Below are 19,689 nucleotides of genomic sequence, written 5' to 3'. Positions count from 1 at the left end.
AGTGCCCCTAATCCTCATGTTGTTCAAGTGTCAACCATATTTCAAAAAGGATGGTCTAATACAGAGAAGTTTTTACATACGTGATGAAAGTCTAAGAAGCCAGAGCATATGAAGGGGAGAACCTCAGAGATCTGTAACAAGAAGCAGCCGCTAATACTTTTGTAGGCAGGTCTCATTGCCAGAGCCCACAGGTCAGGACTGTTCAATAGCAGCTAGGCCCATGACATGGGGTTTCCCAGTGCGAGCTGTGCCAATAGGAGGATGGGCTGTCCAGCTGAACCTGGAGCCAAGGAAATAAAAGGCTTTGCAGGAGACACCACCTGTGACAATAAGAGAGGAAAATAGCCTGATTTCTCTCTTCCTCCAGTCTACAATCACTCTCTTGCCAGTATCTCCCATTGAGTGAACCCTGCCAGAAACCAAAAAACATAGTAGGCTGGGAATGCACCTTCTGGTGTGGGGGTGACATAGAGCATAGCAAGAGAGGTGCAGAGAATAATTTTGAGATCAAATAGGCAAAAATGAGTGCATAATATCTTTCCATTAATTTTAGGTAGAAATTTTCCAAAAAATATAAGACTATTTTGAATTATGTTCAAAACCTTAACATTGGTTTAAATTTATTATATCCTTCTCACATAAAATTTCTCCATGAGAAAGGTAATTAATTTATTGATATTTTACAGTCTAACTTTGTTGTCTAAATTCTTAGTAAAGATCACTTGGAATCAGTGAAAGCAATATCAATTGCATGCTAATTCAAAAGGAGAAAGAAGAAAGGACCTATATGTACACTATTAGCTCTTTGGAAAAAGAAAGATTATAACTCAGATTGAATATCTACTCTGAGTCGGACACTTCAAGAAATATATATCTAATTGTTTTGTAGATTTTTATAGCAAACCAGAGAGCTGGGGATTACTTTTTACTTCTCAGAGGATGGAGGTGAGTGTTAAATAGATGAAGACACTTGACCAAGTTCACACACTTTATAAATATTAAAAGTGAATATGACTTGAGGTCAATCTAATACTTATGCCATGCTAAACTACTTAGGAGAAAGAATACTGATCTTTACTAGTGTCAACAGGGGAAATAGACCAGAGAGAAAAAATACAGAAGAATTTTCTCTGGTCATTGGCTGGTTTATACTCTAAGAGACTTCACTCCTTCATTCTATCATCCATTAAATATTTATTTCCTGCCCTTTTATATGCAGCCCCTGTTCTACTCACTCAGGTTAGGTCAGTAAGATAGATATGATCCATATTTTCATGGAGCTTTTCACAACCTGCCATGCATTTGAAAATTAAAGCATTTGTCTTCTATTCCATCAGTGGTTCTCAACCAGGGGTGATTTTCACCCCAGTAGACATTTAAGTGTCACAAGCAGGGAATGCTGCTAGTGTCCATATGTTGAGGCCAGGGTATCTTACACTTGGACAGCGATACACGCACTCTCTCTCTCTCTCTCTCTCACACACACACACACACACACACACACACACTCACATGGCCAAAATGTCAATAGTACTGAGGTTAAGAAACTTATTCTAGATGGATATAAAGGTACCTTTATTTTAGAGTGTGTATATGTGTGAATGTGCATGGGGAGTGTATTAGTTTTCCTATTGGCTGCCATAACAAATTATCACAAATTTAGTGGCTTAAAACAACACAAGTGTATCTTACATGTCTGTTAGGGTAGACATATCTCACTCAGCTATACTCGAGGTGTTGGCAGGGCTGAATTCCCTTCTGGAGTTTCTAGAGGAGATTTCATTTCCTTGACTTTCCTGGCTTCTAAAGTCTATCCATATTCCTTGGCTCAGGGTCCCCTTCCTCTATCATTAAATCCAGCCATTGTAGGTTGAGTCCTTCTTTAGCACATCAATCTGGCCTACATCAGTAGTCAGCTCCCTCTGAAAATTCTTTTGCCTTCCTCTTCCACTTTTAAGGGCCCATGTGATTTCACTGGGCCTGACTGGATAATCTAAGTTAATAGGCACTTTTTTTTTTTTTTTTTTGTGGCAGGGTCTCGTTCTGTCACCCAGGCTGGAGTGCAGTGGCACGATCACCACTCACTATAGCCTCCACCCTTTGTGCCCAAGCAATCCTCTCAGCCTCCAAAGCAGCTGGGACAACAGCAGCTATTTAAAAAAAAAAAATGTAGAAATAGGGTCTCCCTGTGTTATCCAGGATGGTCTCAAGTGATCCTCCTGCTTCGTTCTTCCAAAGTGCTGGGATTACAGGCTAGCCCTGTCTTAAGATCAGATTACATTTTTCCTTGCCACTTAACCTAACAAATTCATTGTTTCTGTAGATGAGGATGTAGTCATATTTGGAGACTGTATAATTCGGCCTACCACAAGGGGTAATGAATGAATGTATGTGCACCATTTAGCAAAGTTATTTGCACATAGTTAGTATTGAATTAAAGTGAGACTTCATAAGTCTTTATTGACATAAACTGAAGTCATCCTGCCTGCTCTTTTAAAATGGGCTCACTTAAAATGAACAAGTCTTAAGCAGAGTGAATAACAACACATCTCACTTTATTCTGCACTAATAAATAGCTGCAAAATCTGTCCTTCCTCAAGTCTTCAATATCTCATTTAAAAAAGTGTCCATCCACCCATTTGTTCAAGTCAAAACCTAAAAGAATGAGCAAAAACCTGAGATAAAATTTTAATTGTGTAACTGTTGGCTTTTTTTAAATGTTAAACTCTTGTTTGGGTTTGGCATTAGAAACGTTTGGCTACAGTCTTTGTAGCTAACTCTGTCCCATGTAAAGTATATTTTTTCTCAAAATAACATTGCTAGGGTAGAATATATTTTGTAGAATGCTGGTGTCTTATTTGTTACTTTTTACTACAACACACATTCACTATTCTACACTTGTGAAAATATGGAAATTATAGAGAATAAGAAGGTTTTGGCCTCAAATAAAAATAAGCAATCTAAGTCATGAATGTCTAACTAATCCTTTTTTTTTCTTATTATGTCAGCATTCACGGTCTTATGTCCTAAAGATAGCATCAACATACTAAGTCACAGCTTAAGCAAAACGATTGGCATGAAGCTAGGCAGAAAGAAATATGTGCATTTATAAAAACAATAAAACTCTACTGAATTTCTAACATTTGTCAGACACCATCCTGGTTGAGAGTCAAAAAATAAAATAAAATAAAATAAGACCTAGTCATCACGCTCAATAAGTTGACTTGAGATCTTACTTGGAGTCCACAAATAGATTTAGGGTGTTCATAAGCCTGTGCTCATGTAAAGAAGTATGCTAAAGGTATGTGTATTTTTCCAGAGAAGGGGTCTACAAATTCATCAGATTTTCAAATGGGTTCATGACCACAAACTGTTTAAGGGCCACTTGTCTAAATGCAAACCTGCCAATGCGGGCTAGAAAACTGACAACTTAGTGCAGGTGCATGGTCCCTTTTTCCCCGAGTCTTTCTACTTCTAACCTCTTGCTAGATTACTAACCAGAAGATGCTGAAGGGATGGGTGGTGAAGTATGGGGAAGAGAGATAATGGAACATAGCCTCACTCTAATTCTGCAAACTAAGCTTTGCCACCAGTTTTAATTGTGTCCATTTTCCTGTTGGTGCTACATATGATTAATCCTTATTTTTCTACTACAGATCATATAGTAAACAATATTAGCAGATTCAAATTTTCTCCTGCAAAATGTTATCTTTGCTTTACATAAAGGTTACAAGCAGTATTGTCAGTTGGCATTTAACTAATGACAACAGTAAATTCCTAATTGCCTTTATAGTGATATCTTAATTATATACATGATTTGGGAAAAAAAAAAAGAAAAATTATTTCATAGATCAAATCCCATTAAAATGACTGCAAGAAGATAAGTTATTTCACCAGACATAGGTTTTATTTGCAGTGTTTCTTAAAATAAATGTGCCAGCTAGAGGTTAGTAATCTTTTATTTATAGAGAGATTTTGGTAGTGATAGTGTACATTGCACTGGGATTTGACATGTATTACTTACACAGTTATTTTGTTTTTTTAAGAGAAAATGAATATACTCCAAGATAGGCAACAAATATAACCACTTTCCAATACAGATTTCACATGCAAAACTAAGAATTACTACCAAGAACATGAAAATGTGATCAGTCTGCTGAGCTCTGACATACTTATCAAACTCTGTGCTTCAGGAATTGTAAGAAATATCCATTAATCATTAAAGGGACTTTTAAAGGCAGCAAATCTTGCTTAAAGGGATAATTACTTTAAATTATTTTCAAATTGTAATTTTAGACTGTGTGTTATCAAAAACAGAAATACTGCCTTAGTCTCCAAATGAATAATATATAATATTCTTCTTCTTTCTTATATATCCTATTCCCAGATATGTTTTTATGGAATACTTGCCATTCTGATTCAAGCTTAAAACTTGAAAAAAAAAAAAAAAGGATAAAGTAGGGCAACATTTCTCCTCATCAACACTGACCACAAGCTGTATAAATATTTGATTTTTGGCCCTCTTCTACCACCCTCTCAACATATTATTCATCTCATGAGTAGATCCAAGACACTGAAGTAGAATCTTCCTTGCTGGTATAATTTCCTAGTTAGCAAAGATGCTTATTTAAATTCCAATAGTGCTCCTCCTTTCTGCTATGAACTCACAAAGTTCCTTCTATAGGAAAAAAAAAAGAGATGACTCAGATGGAAGCCGACAATGTGTGGTGGCTATCGATATGATTTTTTTTTTTTTTGCTCTTCCCTACTTGTCTTTCATTGGCAAATAACAACAAATTGAAAATGCATAAGATAATATTATCAACTTAGTAATTCCCTTTGTGTAGAGTAAGAAGGGCATTATGGATTTTGGCACAGTTTTGATGTACAGTATTGTTCTAATATCAGACCTTACATTAGGCAATATATAAAACTTCATGTGATAATTTTGCTTAGGAAAATACGATCTATATATTTACATAGGAAATCTTTTGGAAGTAAAATACTATTTACTGAAATCTACCTTCTCTTTCTGCTACTTCTTTATTCCCAACTGTAGAAAAGTAATGTTCAATAATTCTGAATATTAGAATATTTAGAAGAAAAAAATGTGTATTCTGGAAGACAAGCTTGTATTCAAACAAGAATTTTACTAAAAGTAGCTCAATTCACCTTATATCTTATAAATCATAGTAGCTAAACCCATAACCTAATGAATGTCAATATATTCACAGAAAAGTGAGATAATGAATTCCTAGAATCTGGTCTGATATATCCTGCCATGTAACCATAGCAATTCTAGCCAGAAGGGATTGTGTGAAAAGAAAGCTGAAAATGTCCACCTGAAAAATGCATTAATTTTTTAATTGTTATGCAAGATTTCCTTGCCTAAAAAAGCCTACCCCACAGAAGCACAGATGGTGAACCTGAGTTTTTCTGTCAAGGTATATTTGGGGAAATAATCTTGCATCTAAATTTGTCTGTGAAGGTATATTTGGGAAAATAATCTTAGATCTGAATTTGTCTGTGAAGGTACATTTGGGAAAACAACCTTGATTCTGAATTTGTCTGTGAAGGTATATTTGTGGAAATAATCTTGCTAAAGTCTAAGATCACGAATGACACCTGAAAAACTTATTTTTCCCAAGTTTCCCAAATTAGGCATAACTATTCTAAATTGTTTAGATATCAGATCATTGTCTCTCTAGACGTCAATAATATTGCTTCATATAGTTCAACAGATTAAATATTTCCTACTGGATAAAGTACCCGGGGAATATAATGATAGTCCTGGCCAGGCGTAGGGGCTCATGTCGGTAATCCCAGCACTTTGGGAGGCTGGCCGAGGTGGGTAGATCACCTGAGCCCAGGCGTTTGAGACCAGCATGGGCAACATGGCAAGACCCAATCGCTAAAAAAAAAAAAAAAAAAAAAAAAAAAAGCCAGGCAGAGTGGTATACAGCTGTAGTCCCAGCTACATGAGAGGCTGAGGTGGGAGGATCACCTGAGGCCAGGGAGGTTGAGGCTGCAGTAGGCCAAGACTGAGCCACTACACTCCAGCCTGGACACAGAGTGAGATGCTGTCTCAGGAAAAAAAATATATATATACACACACATATATATAATAAATATATATATATATACACATATGTATATATATACATATGTGTATATATGTATACATATGTATACATATGTATATGTATGTGTATATATATTTATATATACACACATATATACACACCTATACACATATATATACATATGTGTGTATATATATACCTATATATATTTTTTTCGTGAGACAGTATCTCACTGTTTTATATATATATATAAAATGATCGTCCTGTTAACTAATGAGGCATATCTTCCAAAATGCTAATAAGATCCTGTCTTCATAAATTGCAAAACTGGACATTTCAGATCAATAGAAATAGAAAAAAGCAATGCAATGTTCTTAGGCCTAGTTCCATCGTTACTACTTCATTGTGGGGAAAATTTGTAGGGACTAATACAGTCTTATTGTTATCAGTAATTGAACTTACTTGGTCTTTCACCCTGTGATCAGTAGTCAGGTATTGATTAGTCTGCCTGAGCTCAGTATAATTAGTCTTCCCTTGGACCTGCACTATAATGTAAATGGGGTAAGTAAATAATGATTTATGGTAGAACAGGTCGGAATCCCCTGAAAAGGGAATGAGAAGGAGTATGTACACCCCTATCCATGTAATGTTTATCTTAAATATTTGAGATCACTTTTAGCCAAATTATAGAGAGCAAATAATAAGCATTTTCTTACAAGCAGATAACATGTATTTATCATATATGTTCTTAGAAATGTAGCTTTGTTATCTAGTTATTTATATAAAGAAGCTATAAATAATGTACAAAAAAAACATGGACAATTTTGGGAGACCCACTCCTAGTTTTTACTGGTAGTAGCTCCACTAACAAGTTATCTTTTTTCATTTATCTAAGATTAAGTTTTGTAAGTATGAAGGTGCATTCCTTAAAGATAAAGATATTTTGGGTAGGGTAACGGTACATAACGGTTAGTAAGCCATTTTTATTTCATATGGTTTATTATTGTTTCCCTGCTAAAAATATTAACAGCATGTGGTTTGAATCTTTGTCCATTTCTTTGTGTTTTAGAGCATGTCCAAGATTGGGTTCCCGTGTATAATCTTGATCTCCTCCACCGGTAAAAATAGATCCTGAATAAAACAGACTAGGATCCAATATGAGAGTCTTGTCATGAGCCATTATTGCATCCAGACAATGACTGTTTCAGCATCTGTAGCTCTGTAAAATTTTCGTTAGTGGCAATAATTTTTCTTTGGTTTCATTTTTTGACTTGTTGAAAATTTTGAAATTTTCACTGTTGCAGCACAATGGCTTGAATTGTCCAATGTATGTAGTATTTTTTCATGCTTTTTTCACCATTACTGTTTTGTTTTTTTTTTTTCTTCTTTTGGTCTTCTGGGAAAAGCAGGCCCATGTCCTGTGATGCTGTTTATTTCCATCAGCTCAAACTGGAACAGAGTGTGGTGTCCTTCTCTTTCAGTGTGCACCTTGTCAAGGCCTTAGTATTCATTGAAAGGATGTTAACATTAGACAAAGATGTGCTAATCTTTGGAGAATATGGCTTTATACTTGTGGCCGCATAGAGTAATTGCTCTCCGGATAATCACTGGTAAGTATAACTTTGAAGTATCTGCACTTGAATTACTATTCAACGACTAAGTGGGAGAAATAATATTTGTGGAGTTTTGCCTAAGAAGGATAGGTTCTAAAATTTCTTCATAGATTAAGGTGGTAATCAAAAAGCTATCTCCCTGTTATTGGAATGGCATCTTATTGAATTTATTTTTAAATTTATTTTTTACTCCCCTGCTCTTCAGGTTATATTGAAAGCTGTTATAAGTAAAAGCCTTATGAATGAATGCTATGTGTACCAAAGAGATGTTCCTTATACCTCACCATGATGCTCTGAGATAGCTCATGGCAGAAATGCTACTTTATTCTGAATAACAGGATCAGAGTACTGAGAAAAGTAAGTTTTAACCTATGAACTATGAAATGAATAACTGATTCTGTTTCTCTCTATATATTGGCTTTCAGAAATCTTACAAATATCTTTTTGCCATGCTCTGAAATTATATGAAAATCATATTACAAATTTTATGATCTAACCTCACCTCTGACTGCATCCTACTGTTGTCGTGTTTATTTTGTTCTTCCTATCTATCTTGGTGTTCTGAATACTCCTCCATAAGCCACTTCAAATCCCTTTTAACATAAAATAGAATATTAATAATAAATGATGTTTGAATGCCTTTTCATTTTATAAAGGCTTTCTCAAAACAATGACTAAGCAAGAGATATGGATCTGATATTGTCATACTTTAGGATCTTTGTGAAACGAATTCAAACAAGATAGAGTTTAGAGTGCAAGATGTTTATTAGGAAATATCCTTGTGATCAGCTGCTGGGGATGGAAGAAGAAGGAGATGGGTTTGAATACAGTAAGAAGTAGAGCTGCAACGGAGTCTGGACAATAGCCTCAGCTGCCCATGAGGAGCTCTGAACCTAAAATGGCCCATCAAAGCTGTCTTACATTGGGCTAAAAGGAAAAGGTCTTTATACTCCTTGCCTCAAGCAGTCATTGGGTGTTGGCTGCTCTAGGCAGGGTTTAACTTCGGCAAGGAAGCTCTCTGCAGCTGAGGCTATCCTCAAAAGGGCCCGGAATGTTGTCTTCTAACTACACTCCCAGGTTCTAGAGAAACAAGCCCACCCTTGATAAGGGAAGTGTAGCACCCCACCTATTACAAATACTCTAGGTAAGTTATGTACCCTAAGGAAATTACAATACCCTGGAGAAGTTAAATACCTTTGAGAAGTTATTTTGATTATAGAGTTATGTGCTAGTCAAATCTCCTTCTACTCTGACCAGAGAAAACTTAAGAGTATATTTCCTTGAAAGGGAATGAGTTGAGCAGTAAACATTTAATATGTTTATTTAATACATGCTATCTATGAGTGTCTAATTTGTGCTCTATACAATCTAGACTTTAAACATCATGGAGAACTAAAAGTAGGAACCATGTCTTAGTCCATTTTATGTTGTTATAATAGAATATCCCGGATCGGGTAATTTATAATGAACAGAAACTTATTTGGCTCATATTTTTGGGGGCTGAGAAGTCCAAGAGCATAGTGCCAACAACTTCCAAGAGCCTTTGTGCTGCATCATCCCATGGCAGAAAACAGATGGACAAGAACAAGAAAGCAAGAGGGGGCCTAACTCACTTTTATAACAAACCCACTCTCACAACAACTAATCCAATCCCATGACAGCAATATTAACCCATTCATGAGAGCTCTCATGAATGAATAACCAGCTTTTATTTGACTGCACCTCAAACATTGTTCCTTTCAAGATTAATTTTCCGACACATGAACTTTGGGGGACACATTCTAACCATAGCACAATTCCTGACATATATTCAAATGGGCAGTGTCTATATTTCATGTTTCTCAACATTACAGTATTTTAATAAGGAGCTCTTGCTTCATAACAAGTCCTCCAGCCTCACACACTTTTATACTTATAAACAAAGAAATGAGTTCTTAGTAAATATATCACATAGTTCAAAACAGTGAATAATAGGTCATTTGATTTATCAAAACCATGTTATATATAGGTAATGAAAAAATTTATTTTATTATTAAGTCTATTAGCCAGTTTCCACCCTTTTAAAGCCAGGCTCCAAATTATCACATTCTCCAAATTTCATAAATACATAGGTTACTCAGCTCCATTGGATAAAGAAAAAATATAAAGAGAAATGAAATGTACTTGTGGAGTAAGTAGTAACAGGAGCTATATGTAAACATTAGTTTGCATGGTGTTCAATAAAAGTTATAAAATATTTTTCTTTTTTAACTTAAACATTTTTTCCTATTAAGTCAAAGCAAATAATTGAAGTGGGATTTTGGGGGGTTTTTTTATTTGTTTTGTTTTTGTTTGTTTTTATCATTTGTCTTTTTTTGACTGGTGTGGACCTTAAAGATCTTCTTGTCTTATGTCTCTTTTGAAATAAGAAAGCCAGAGTTCAGAGAGACTTAAGAATTGCCTATTTTACGCAGGACAATTCCAGATTAGAATCCAGGTTTTCCTATTTTAGTGTTTTTCCTCCTCCATTGCTCCATTTATTTATATTAATAGCTCTAAGAAATCAGTAGCACTAATAAATTTCTTAAACATAGTGTCTGTGTGGACAATATATCCCCTTTTTATCCCTTTTCAAAATGATTTAAAAAAATAGTTCCCTGGAGTACGTGCAACAATTGAAGATGAGCTTTGTTTTTACCAGCCAATGTATGTTTGACATCAGTGATTAATCCAGTCTTCCCTCAGTTGCTAAGCTTCTTTATCTTGGTGAATGAAGGATTGTCAGATTGTTAGGCAAAGAGCATATGCTTCAAAACTATGCTGATACCCCTGGGCATCAGACAATCTAACAAATTTAGGGACTGAAGAGGTGTACCCATCAGTTTACTTTTGTTCATTGAGAAGAAATGTAGCTTAAGTGGGGTTGACTTTTTGTGACATTTATTTAGTACTTGAATTGACTGACAAGCCTATTAATGTATTCCCTGAACTTTATTAATGTAATTTGAAAACCGCCTACATGTCAATCAACTTCTAATAAGTAATTATGTTCATAAATACTGTAAAATTCTTAGCTTTTAATTTTATCCAATCTTATACTTTCAAAATAGTAACATGGATTTTTCTTTTTCTAGAGGAATAAAATATTATACTGAAGGAACATTCAATAAGTACATTCGTAACTGCTCAAAAGTTCGCCATCGTCTAATGACCAGCAAAAAAGAGTACTATAGTAAGACATGTAGCAGTTTTAAAAACGTGAACAATATTAAACAACTTATGTAATATAAAGTTATTTAAAAAATCCTATGAGAATTAAACATGTACCTAGGCTGGTCTTAAATACCGATAGTGTGGGTATTTCAAATATAGACCTAATATGGAACAAGAGAGAATGGAAAAAGGAAAATGGGATATATTTATTCTTCAGAAATATATCATTTAAACCTACAAGTTTAAAATGTACAAGCAAAATGTCTGTGTCTTAAGTAACTCGAACATATTATTGTTCAAGTATACTTTATTTTTTCACATAATGAAAATCTTTTAGAGTCTTTGAGCTAGAAACTCAAGTCAAAGGGCAGAGAACTGAACAAGAGAACAGGATTAGGCTTGAATAACATAAGAAATGTGTTTTGTCTTACAATCTCATGTCAGTTTCTGAAGGTGGATTAACTCCCACCCTCTGGAGTCCCTGAATAATCTCTGATTAAAGATGAACTTTTGTGAAGATGTTATTATATTCTGATATACCACTTTTAAATAATGAACATCATCACAGTCTACAATAATCTGTAAAAAAGAGAAAAATCACTGAGGAAATTAATTGACTTATTTTTCAATTTATACTTTCCTCCTTAAAGTTAATTGTTTAAGAAGTTTAACCTTATCACAAAGTTAAAATATTTACTGTACTAACAATTGAAGCTGTGTTTGAATTCAAGTTTACCTTTACATAAGGAAATAAAGCTCAATTAATAAGGGTATAGATTAATAATCTTTTTCAGACTTAAGCTATGCACCTAAATTAATTTTCAGCCTTGACTTATTGAAGGGTAAACTCAAAGAGAGTACAGCTGACTTGCTCACTCAACTTTCCTATTAGGAATAAAACGTGCATGCTCTGGCACCACATTATCACATAGTTTGTTATTAATTTTACTTAGAAATAAGGCTACTTCAGTTTTAGTTCCACAGAGCATAATATTTCTAAACAATCAACACATGATTAATTTATAAAGCAGAAAGAAATAATGTAAAAGGGCAAAAAATAAATGTTTTCCATTTTCCTAGCATAATAATTACATTTTTCTTGAAAACCATTTGTATTTTAGGGGACTTATGCCCTTATACTTTAGTATGCAAGAGAAATAAAATAATTTGATGATTCTGTTTGTATCTGGAGATTGAAAGTTAGCTAGCATGATTTATGATCTACTGAAAGTAAATCAAATATAAACCATTGTGTACATATTTTCTCAATTACTCTATATTTAAATAAAGGAATCCTAGAAGTCTGCTACTTTTCATTGTGACTTGAATCAAAGTAAACAGAGGTTGGATTGAGACAGAGTATTTGAATGCTTGGAGGACTGCATTTAAAGAGTTACTATGCATATTTCAAAAAGTTCTAATATTTACATGTATCTATTGTAGGTTTCAAACATGTAATGTATCAACCATGGGCTCCAAAGATTTATTGAAGGGAAGAATCAAAGGAAGATATGAGGTGAATCATTTACAAATGCCATAATATGGTGTTAATGGATATTTCTTTATCTTTGTAAGTAGGGATTTGTATGCCTGTAATAGTCATTACACTTCCTAATGACTACAATACTTGCATACCTTTTTTTTAAATGTGTGTATGTGTGTGCACGTGTGTGTGTTTCAACTGAAAGCCAGTCAAAAAACTTTTTCATTCTGTCTGTATGACTCTTAATGACTTTCTGATATCTAGGAATGTAAATTCCTGAAATCAAAGACAATATACTTCAACAAATATTTCAATGACAACAAATATTTCAACATTGTTAACTGCTTCCTAGTCATTTTGATACCTAAATATTAAACATTTCTAAGCACAGTCTTTCACCATATAGCAGTTCTGAAAATACATACCTTGCACAGTCAGATGCACCTGCATTGTTCTGGGTGTATGTTGAGTCTGAACAGAACACGTGTATGGGCCATCATCTGTCACATCTACATTCTGTATCTGGAGGCTGTAGTCCCTTTTATTCAATGTTGAAATTGAAACTCGAGGATCCACTGACCACTTATCACCTCCCGCAAAGATAATACTTGACCGGTTCAGCCAGGCACCCTTTGAAGCTCCATCTTCCAAATAACACCTACAAATTACAAGAGATACAACACTATTAATCAAAATAAAAATGAGAGACAACATTATTTTGTTCTGAGTGTTATTTTCTTTTGCTGAATAAAAGCACAGCATCAAATGCAAACATCAGACATTAACTCAGGAAACATGAACATACTGATGCATCTTCCATTCCCAACGCAAATGTGAAACAATACTTGCATACAGTTTTTGTAAGTGTGTAGTGTGTGTGTGTGTGTGTGTGTTTGTGTGTGTGTGTTTCAACTGAAAGTTAGTCAGAAGTCTTTTTCATTCTGTCTGGATGACAAATCTAAATAAAGTTAAATTAGTTTAAATAATTTTCTGCATTAAAGCCTATTTCTTTGTTTGAAATTATGAGAAGCAGTAAAGGTCATGATTTAGACTGACCTGACCCAATCTGATACTGAATATAATGTACCAGATGCAGAAATCATAGAATCATATAAGGGTGGGTTTATTTATTTATTTGTTTGTTTATTTCTTTATTTGAGGCAGGGTCTTACTTTGTCGCCCAGGCTGCAGTGCAGTGGAACAATCTTAGCTCACTGCAACTTCCACCTGTTGGGTTCAAGCAATTCTCCTGTCTCAGCCTCCCTAGTAGCTGGGATTAAAAGCGGCTGCCACCGTGCCCAGCTAATTTTTGTATTTATAGTGGAGACGGGGTTTCAATGTATTGGCCAGACTGGTCTTGAACTCCTGACCTCAGGCGATCCTCCTGCCTTCGCCTCCCAAAGTGCTGGGATTACAGGCTTGAGCCACGATGCCCGGCCTATAAGGGTTTACTTTTAAAATAGCTTGCATTTGCACAGTGGTAAGCTTGTACACTGAAACTGTAAACTATGTTTCACTGATAAAACTATGAACTATGTTTACTGATTGCTGTAGTCATTAGATATAAAAAAGCTAGTATAACACTTTTATTAATAATGTTGCTTGTTTTGCAATTTATTGATCAATACTTTTTTATAAAGCATTCATTTAGCTAGCAAACATTTATAAGGTATCTATGGATTTAAATAGGTATTGTCTGTTGCTGTCTACAAGTTTTAGTCTAGCAAGGAAGACACAAGAGCAAACCAATTATTACCATACAGAAAGGAGAATATTTTTATGAAATCACACACAGGATGCATGAGAGATCAAAGAGAGTTACTTGACTCAGGGCGTTGAAAGCATAAAAGCCTTCTGAAATAGACAATGTCTGAGATAAAGAGGTAAGTATTATAAGATATAGCATTCTAGACAGAGATGCTATATGTGGGCAACACCAGGTAAACATGAGAGAAATAGGCATTTCAGGGAACTACAAATAACCATGAGATATATGGTAAAAGGCATGAGAGATGGAATTGGAGAAATAAAACTGGATCCACATGATGATGACAAGCGTAATGACAATTACTGGATTTTTAAGGTCAAATTTGGAGCCATTTATTTAGTCATATTCTGTAACAGGTTTCAAAAATACAGCATTGTGTTTAATAGTAGTCAGTCACATCAAGCTTTAGAACAGAAGAAGGCTGTGGTCATATACCAGTGATTTTGCTGAGGCCTGGAATTCTGTTTCATCTTGAAAATGTTCTGTTACACATTAAAGACTGGTTTTCTTAAATGAGTACAAAGCACAGCTACAGAACGAAAACACACATACATAGAAATAGTTTGACAGCATTTCCACAGAACACCTTGGGGGATTGAACACAGTGTTTGAGATTGCTACAAAATTGTAAGCTGAAAGCAACAGGGTTGGCTGCTGTCAACTGTATGAAACTAATCAGTGGGTGAAAAAGTAAGGAACAAGGTACATTGCAGAATCTAATTTGCAGTCAGCTTTGCCATCTACAGAAACCAAAACGGAAGTCGTAAAGGTTACTGTTAATTGAAAAGCTTGTCCTTATGTATTTAATAAAGAAAATAAAACCCCTTTAATGATGTAATTAAATAATTCCAGCATATTGTCATTCTTAATAATATTCAGAAAGAAGATAGAGGGGACATATTTCCCATTTCACAGATCACATTTGTGCTGGTACAGGACAGAACTCTGAAATATTACTGCTAGGACTGTGATTATTCTAGTGTGTCATTTAGTATCTGCATTCATCAAGTGTTTCTGTGTGACCTCTGCATCTATGGCCTTCGTATGTTTTTCTATTGCGTGTCCATAACAACTCTTTCAGGGTATAGATTGCAAAGCTCTTGATCACTAGAAAATAAATGGAGATGTTTAGGTTAAATGACTGGCCTAAGCCACGATATTAGTGGGTGCCAATGTTGAATTCATAATCAAGTCTTCTCTTTCCACATTCAACGCCCTTTCCACTGTAATGCAGATCAAAGACTTTTAAAATAGGTTTCAGAAATGGGAAAATGATTAGAATGTTGCAGAAATTACTGCAAGTAATTTCTTATTTACTGAATTTGACCAACTGCTTAACCTGTCCTAGTCTAAAGGAAGCAGAAAATTAATTATTAGTGGATGTTTTACCATGAAAGTCTGATTTAGAATGCTCTGTTGGGCATTTCCATTTCCCTAGAGGCAGTAGCAGCTTTACCTTTATTTGGGGAGTATTAGGGAAGACTGCAGAGATTAACCAGTAGTCTTTGCATAAGCACTGTTCCTCAATTCTGGCATGACATGGGCTGCCACAGAAGAATAGAATTCAATTTCTTCATGATGAAAAAAATGAAAAAAGGCATCATTTATGTCTCCTTGGCTTCAATAACTCTATTTTGTAATAGTCATTGTTCCCAACTCAAAGTTTTTTAAGATACACATTAGTAATACTCTTGAATGACAATCAGAAAAAAAAACTATTTTCCTTTTGGAAATTTTGCTGAATTTTGTAGAATTATTCTCAAACTACACTATTATGTTAGAACATAAATAACCCAAACTACCATACATGGAATTTTACAAATTTTGAATAGCAAGTCTATGTAGGCATGGCTATGTTATGAAATCATACAGAGAATACATGTAGTTTAAAGGTCTAGTATGATATGACTACATAGAATATGTGAATAGGCCAAATATACACACATACACACACACACGGCTGTATGCATGTGTAGGTGTTGTTTTTTTGGTCATTATAAAGATTCCTTGAGAATAAGAACTATGTCTTCTTCCTCTGTACCTCCTTTTCATTCTCCACCTACATCCTATTTTTTCCTTTGCAATACAAAGAGATATTGCTTGACATGTGTATGCTGTATTAAGAAATTCTGTAAGGAGGGAAGCTATGTAGGATACAATGGGGTGGAGGGTGAGAGCCAAGTAGAGGAGCATGATAGCAATTTATTTTTGTACTCTTTGGGTACCAACATTTTTTTTCTTGGTTTAAAAAGTCTAGTGTCTACAAATACAAATTTGTTGGAATCCTGGCCCAAACAGAATTTATAACTTAGCAAGGATGATAAAGCATGTGCATGAACAGCCATCATGCAGAACAGGGAGTGAAAAATGTAGTAATTAAATTGTCATTATAATTGGATTATTGAGATTCTCTGAGAGTCTCTGGCTTCTGCCCTTGACCCTTGTAGCCAGGTCCATTCTTCCCACAATAAGCAGAATGAACATTTTAGAGTTCAAATCAGATCACCAACAACTCCAGGCCTTCTATTTAATTCATAAGAAAATTAATAATTCTGATAGTAGTCAACACAGCCTTACAGAGTCTGGTCCCCTGATGCTTTTCTGACTTTACCTCCCACTCCTATTTTCCACTTTACTCTGCTCTAGGCTGGGGTCCTTTAGCTGTGCTTCCAACAAGTCAGGCATTCTCTTGCCTCAGTTAGTTTGTATTTGCTATTTCTTCCCTGCAACTTTTTTCCTCTAAAGTTCTACATAACTTTATGTAGAAGATAGGAAGACCTATCTTCCTTAGATCTTCATTAAATGACCTAATGTATTAAACAGCAAAAATAGCACGACTGTTCCAACACTCCCTTTAGACATATTACCTATTTACTTGATTGATTATTGTCTGTCTCTTTCCACTAGAAGCAAGATCCAGGAATTTTGTCTATTTGGCTGCTTCTATATATTCCAAGGGCCTAAACATAATGAACGATAAATATAAGAGTGTGCTGAGTGGATAAATGAAAGCAAAAATTAGGAAAATTTTGGAGAAAGGAATAATATGATAAAGTGTATCAAAATTCCCAAAGTGCAGCATAGTTGGAAAAGCAAAGTCACACCCATGTAAACTATAATTACATGTAATTAAATGCAAATATATGTAGTACAGACAATAACTGGTGAATGATACAGAGGATGTGCTAAGCAATCTAAATCAGTAAGTGAAGAACTAAGCTAAGAATTCAGTGATCAGAAAAAAAGGCAAGTCAGGGGCAGGGGTGGGCAGGGTGCCGGTGGCAGATCAAGCAAATCATTCATACACATAGCTACTTGAAATAAGAAAGAACTACAACATTTGACTCTACACTTCAGAAACCCTTTTAAACCATTAGACATTCTGCTTAGTATGTGCTAGGAGGTTTGCTAGGCATTTTACATTTATTATACCATTTAAGCCTCACATAACCCTATGAGCCAGATACTACTATTATCTTAATTTTTTAGATGAAGAAGCAAAGGTACTGGCAGGTTGTGACTGAACAAAGCCAGTTGGCTTGCATTCTTAACCACAGTGACAGACTATGCTAGTATTTTTAGAGTCAGGTAGCAGCAAGTCATGGGGACTCCCTGTTTAGAATGGAGGAATTAGGGTGTAAGGGAGAGTTCAGTGAAGTGAGGGTGGTCAGATCATTAATGGGACTGCATGAAGTAACAGTTCTTTGGTCACAAATTCAGATCTTTTTTCTTTGAACTTCAAAATGGAACATTTTAGCAGCAAGTGATCTTAAGATCCCTTTGAAATATAGACAATGAAATAATCTGAATAAAAATGTTCAATAATAAATATATCCTTTAATCGAGTATGGCATAGCTTTCCTTGATAGTGCTTTTTATCTTTCACTTTAAAAATCTGCTAGACTACCTATTTTGCAAGGAGATGAATAAAACAGTTCCAAAAATACACTCTTCAGCATATGCTCTGTTGACACTATACCAAATATCATGATAAATACTTAAATTTTCAGTCAATTATCTGGATATTTTGTACACATAGTTCCAAACATCTGGCTATTGGAAAATACATAGGAAATAGCTTGAACATTTCTTTTTGCTTCATGGTTGTTAATTACATAAACCCAGGCTCACGATATTTAATTCTTTTCTAATAAGGATGGCACTACTGCCTAAATTCTTTTTAGGGGCCCCCTTAAAGGATGTTACTACACATTAGGCAGGTCTCTGTTTTGGGGGTATGAAGTCCCATTGGATGAGATGCTATTTGATCAAACTGTTAGAAAAATTCTAACAGAATATGCCTGTGATACTAACTCCTGTGGTGATTAAATCTGAAAGGTGGACATCAGAGAGTGTAGTGAAAAATAGCATATTTAGGGTATTTGTTATTTTTTAAAGCTCAGTTAAGTCAAAAAGCCTGTGGCTGCTGAGGAATGATTTTGTCCACTTATATCTCAAATTCTTTGTTGCACAGTCCAAAAACATAAGCATTAGCATCATTACCAGTATTCCACACAGCAGAATTTATTCAGCTGTATGGAAAAAGAACAGCTTTTCTCAAGACATTTTGATTAATGAAAGCTCCTATTAAAGGCACCAATTAATAAAAAAATAAAAAGTACCTTTTTATCTTGGACTCAAAGCTAAACTCAGTGAAAATAATATTCCTATGAAGAGACTTACCAGCTACCTTTACTACTGTCTCTTCATTGCATCATAAAGTCCTACATTTGACAGAAGGAGAACTTTCGAAAGCATATTAACAGAGTTCAGAACCCCATACATTCTCCATGCTGATTCTGCACACAAAGAGAGTTTTGATATCCAATTTCAAGACCAAATGAGGTAAGGCAAGTAAAGCAGAGATTACATGGAAGAGAACAGAAATTCTACCGTCTTTCTCTCCTACCTTTGTTTTTAAGGCACTCTCTTCTTGATATCTTTCATGAGACTTGATTCTTAGATAATATGTATGTATGTATACATAAATTATATGGTTACATAAATATTTCCTAGATAATAATATCACTTTATATAATCTTATGATTGACAATATTTAAAATTCTCTTTTACAACTACTCAGACACAGAAATGGTTCTTATTATCTGTCTATTTTTGCAGGTGTGGCAGAGGTGGGAGACAGTGAAGGGTGGTGGGAAATCCACGGTAACAATTTGTTCAGTGAACTTCAATTATTTAATGAAGTCCTCATCCTTAGAGATGATAAGAATTATATTTTAAAATATGTTTCTGGTGATATCTAAGTGAGAACTGCACTTCAGCAGGTAACAGTTCAATACTGTTCAGTATACAATAGTAATATGTTAACATTACTATGCACCAGATACATTTTAAGCATGTCATGTATATTTTTCATTCAATCCTCAAAACAAGACTTTGAGTTAGGTACTATCAAATACTATTATTATTATCACTATACTCATTTTACAATGAAGACACTGAGATACTTAACTAACAGATAAGTAACTAACAGATGACTTGCTTATTGACATTTTTATTATATGAGAAAAACTTTATTATGAAATAATT

General features: G+C 34.7%; 1 protein-coding gene across 2 annotated transcripts in view; it reads right to left on the bottom strand.

Annotated features, from left to right (window-relative positions):
* The window catches only part of NEGR1 (neuronal growth regulator 1), a 908,360-nt gene that overhangs the window by 530,062 nt on the left and 358,609 nt on the right, over window positions 1-19,689 (bottom strand). For both annotated transcript variants that reach the window (XM_054541955.2, NM_001133577.1), the window contains 1 exon segment: window positions 12,797-13,029. In XM_054541955.2, the coding sequence (XP_054397930.1) occupies window positions 12,797-13,029 (233 nt within the window).

Source organism: Pongo abelii, chromosome 1 (genome assembly GCF_028885655.2).
Source record: "Pongo abelii isolate AG06213 chromosome 1, NHGRI_mPonAbe1-v2.0_pri, whole genome shotgun sequence".
NCBI classification, from domain to species: domain Eukaryota; kingdom Metazoa; phylum Chordata; class Mammalia; order Primates; family Hominidae; genus Pongo; species Pongo abelii.
This window is presented reverse-complemented; position numbering and strand designations above follow the sequence as displayed.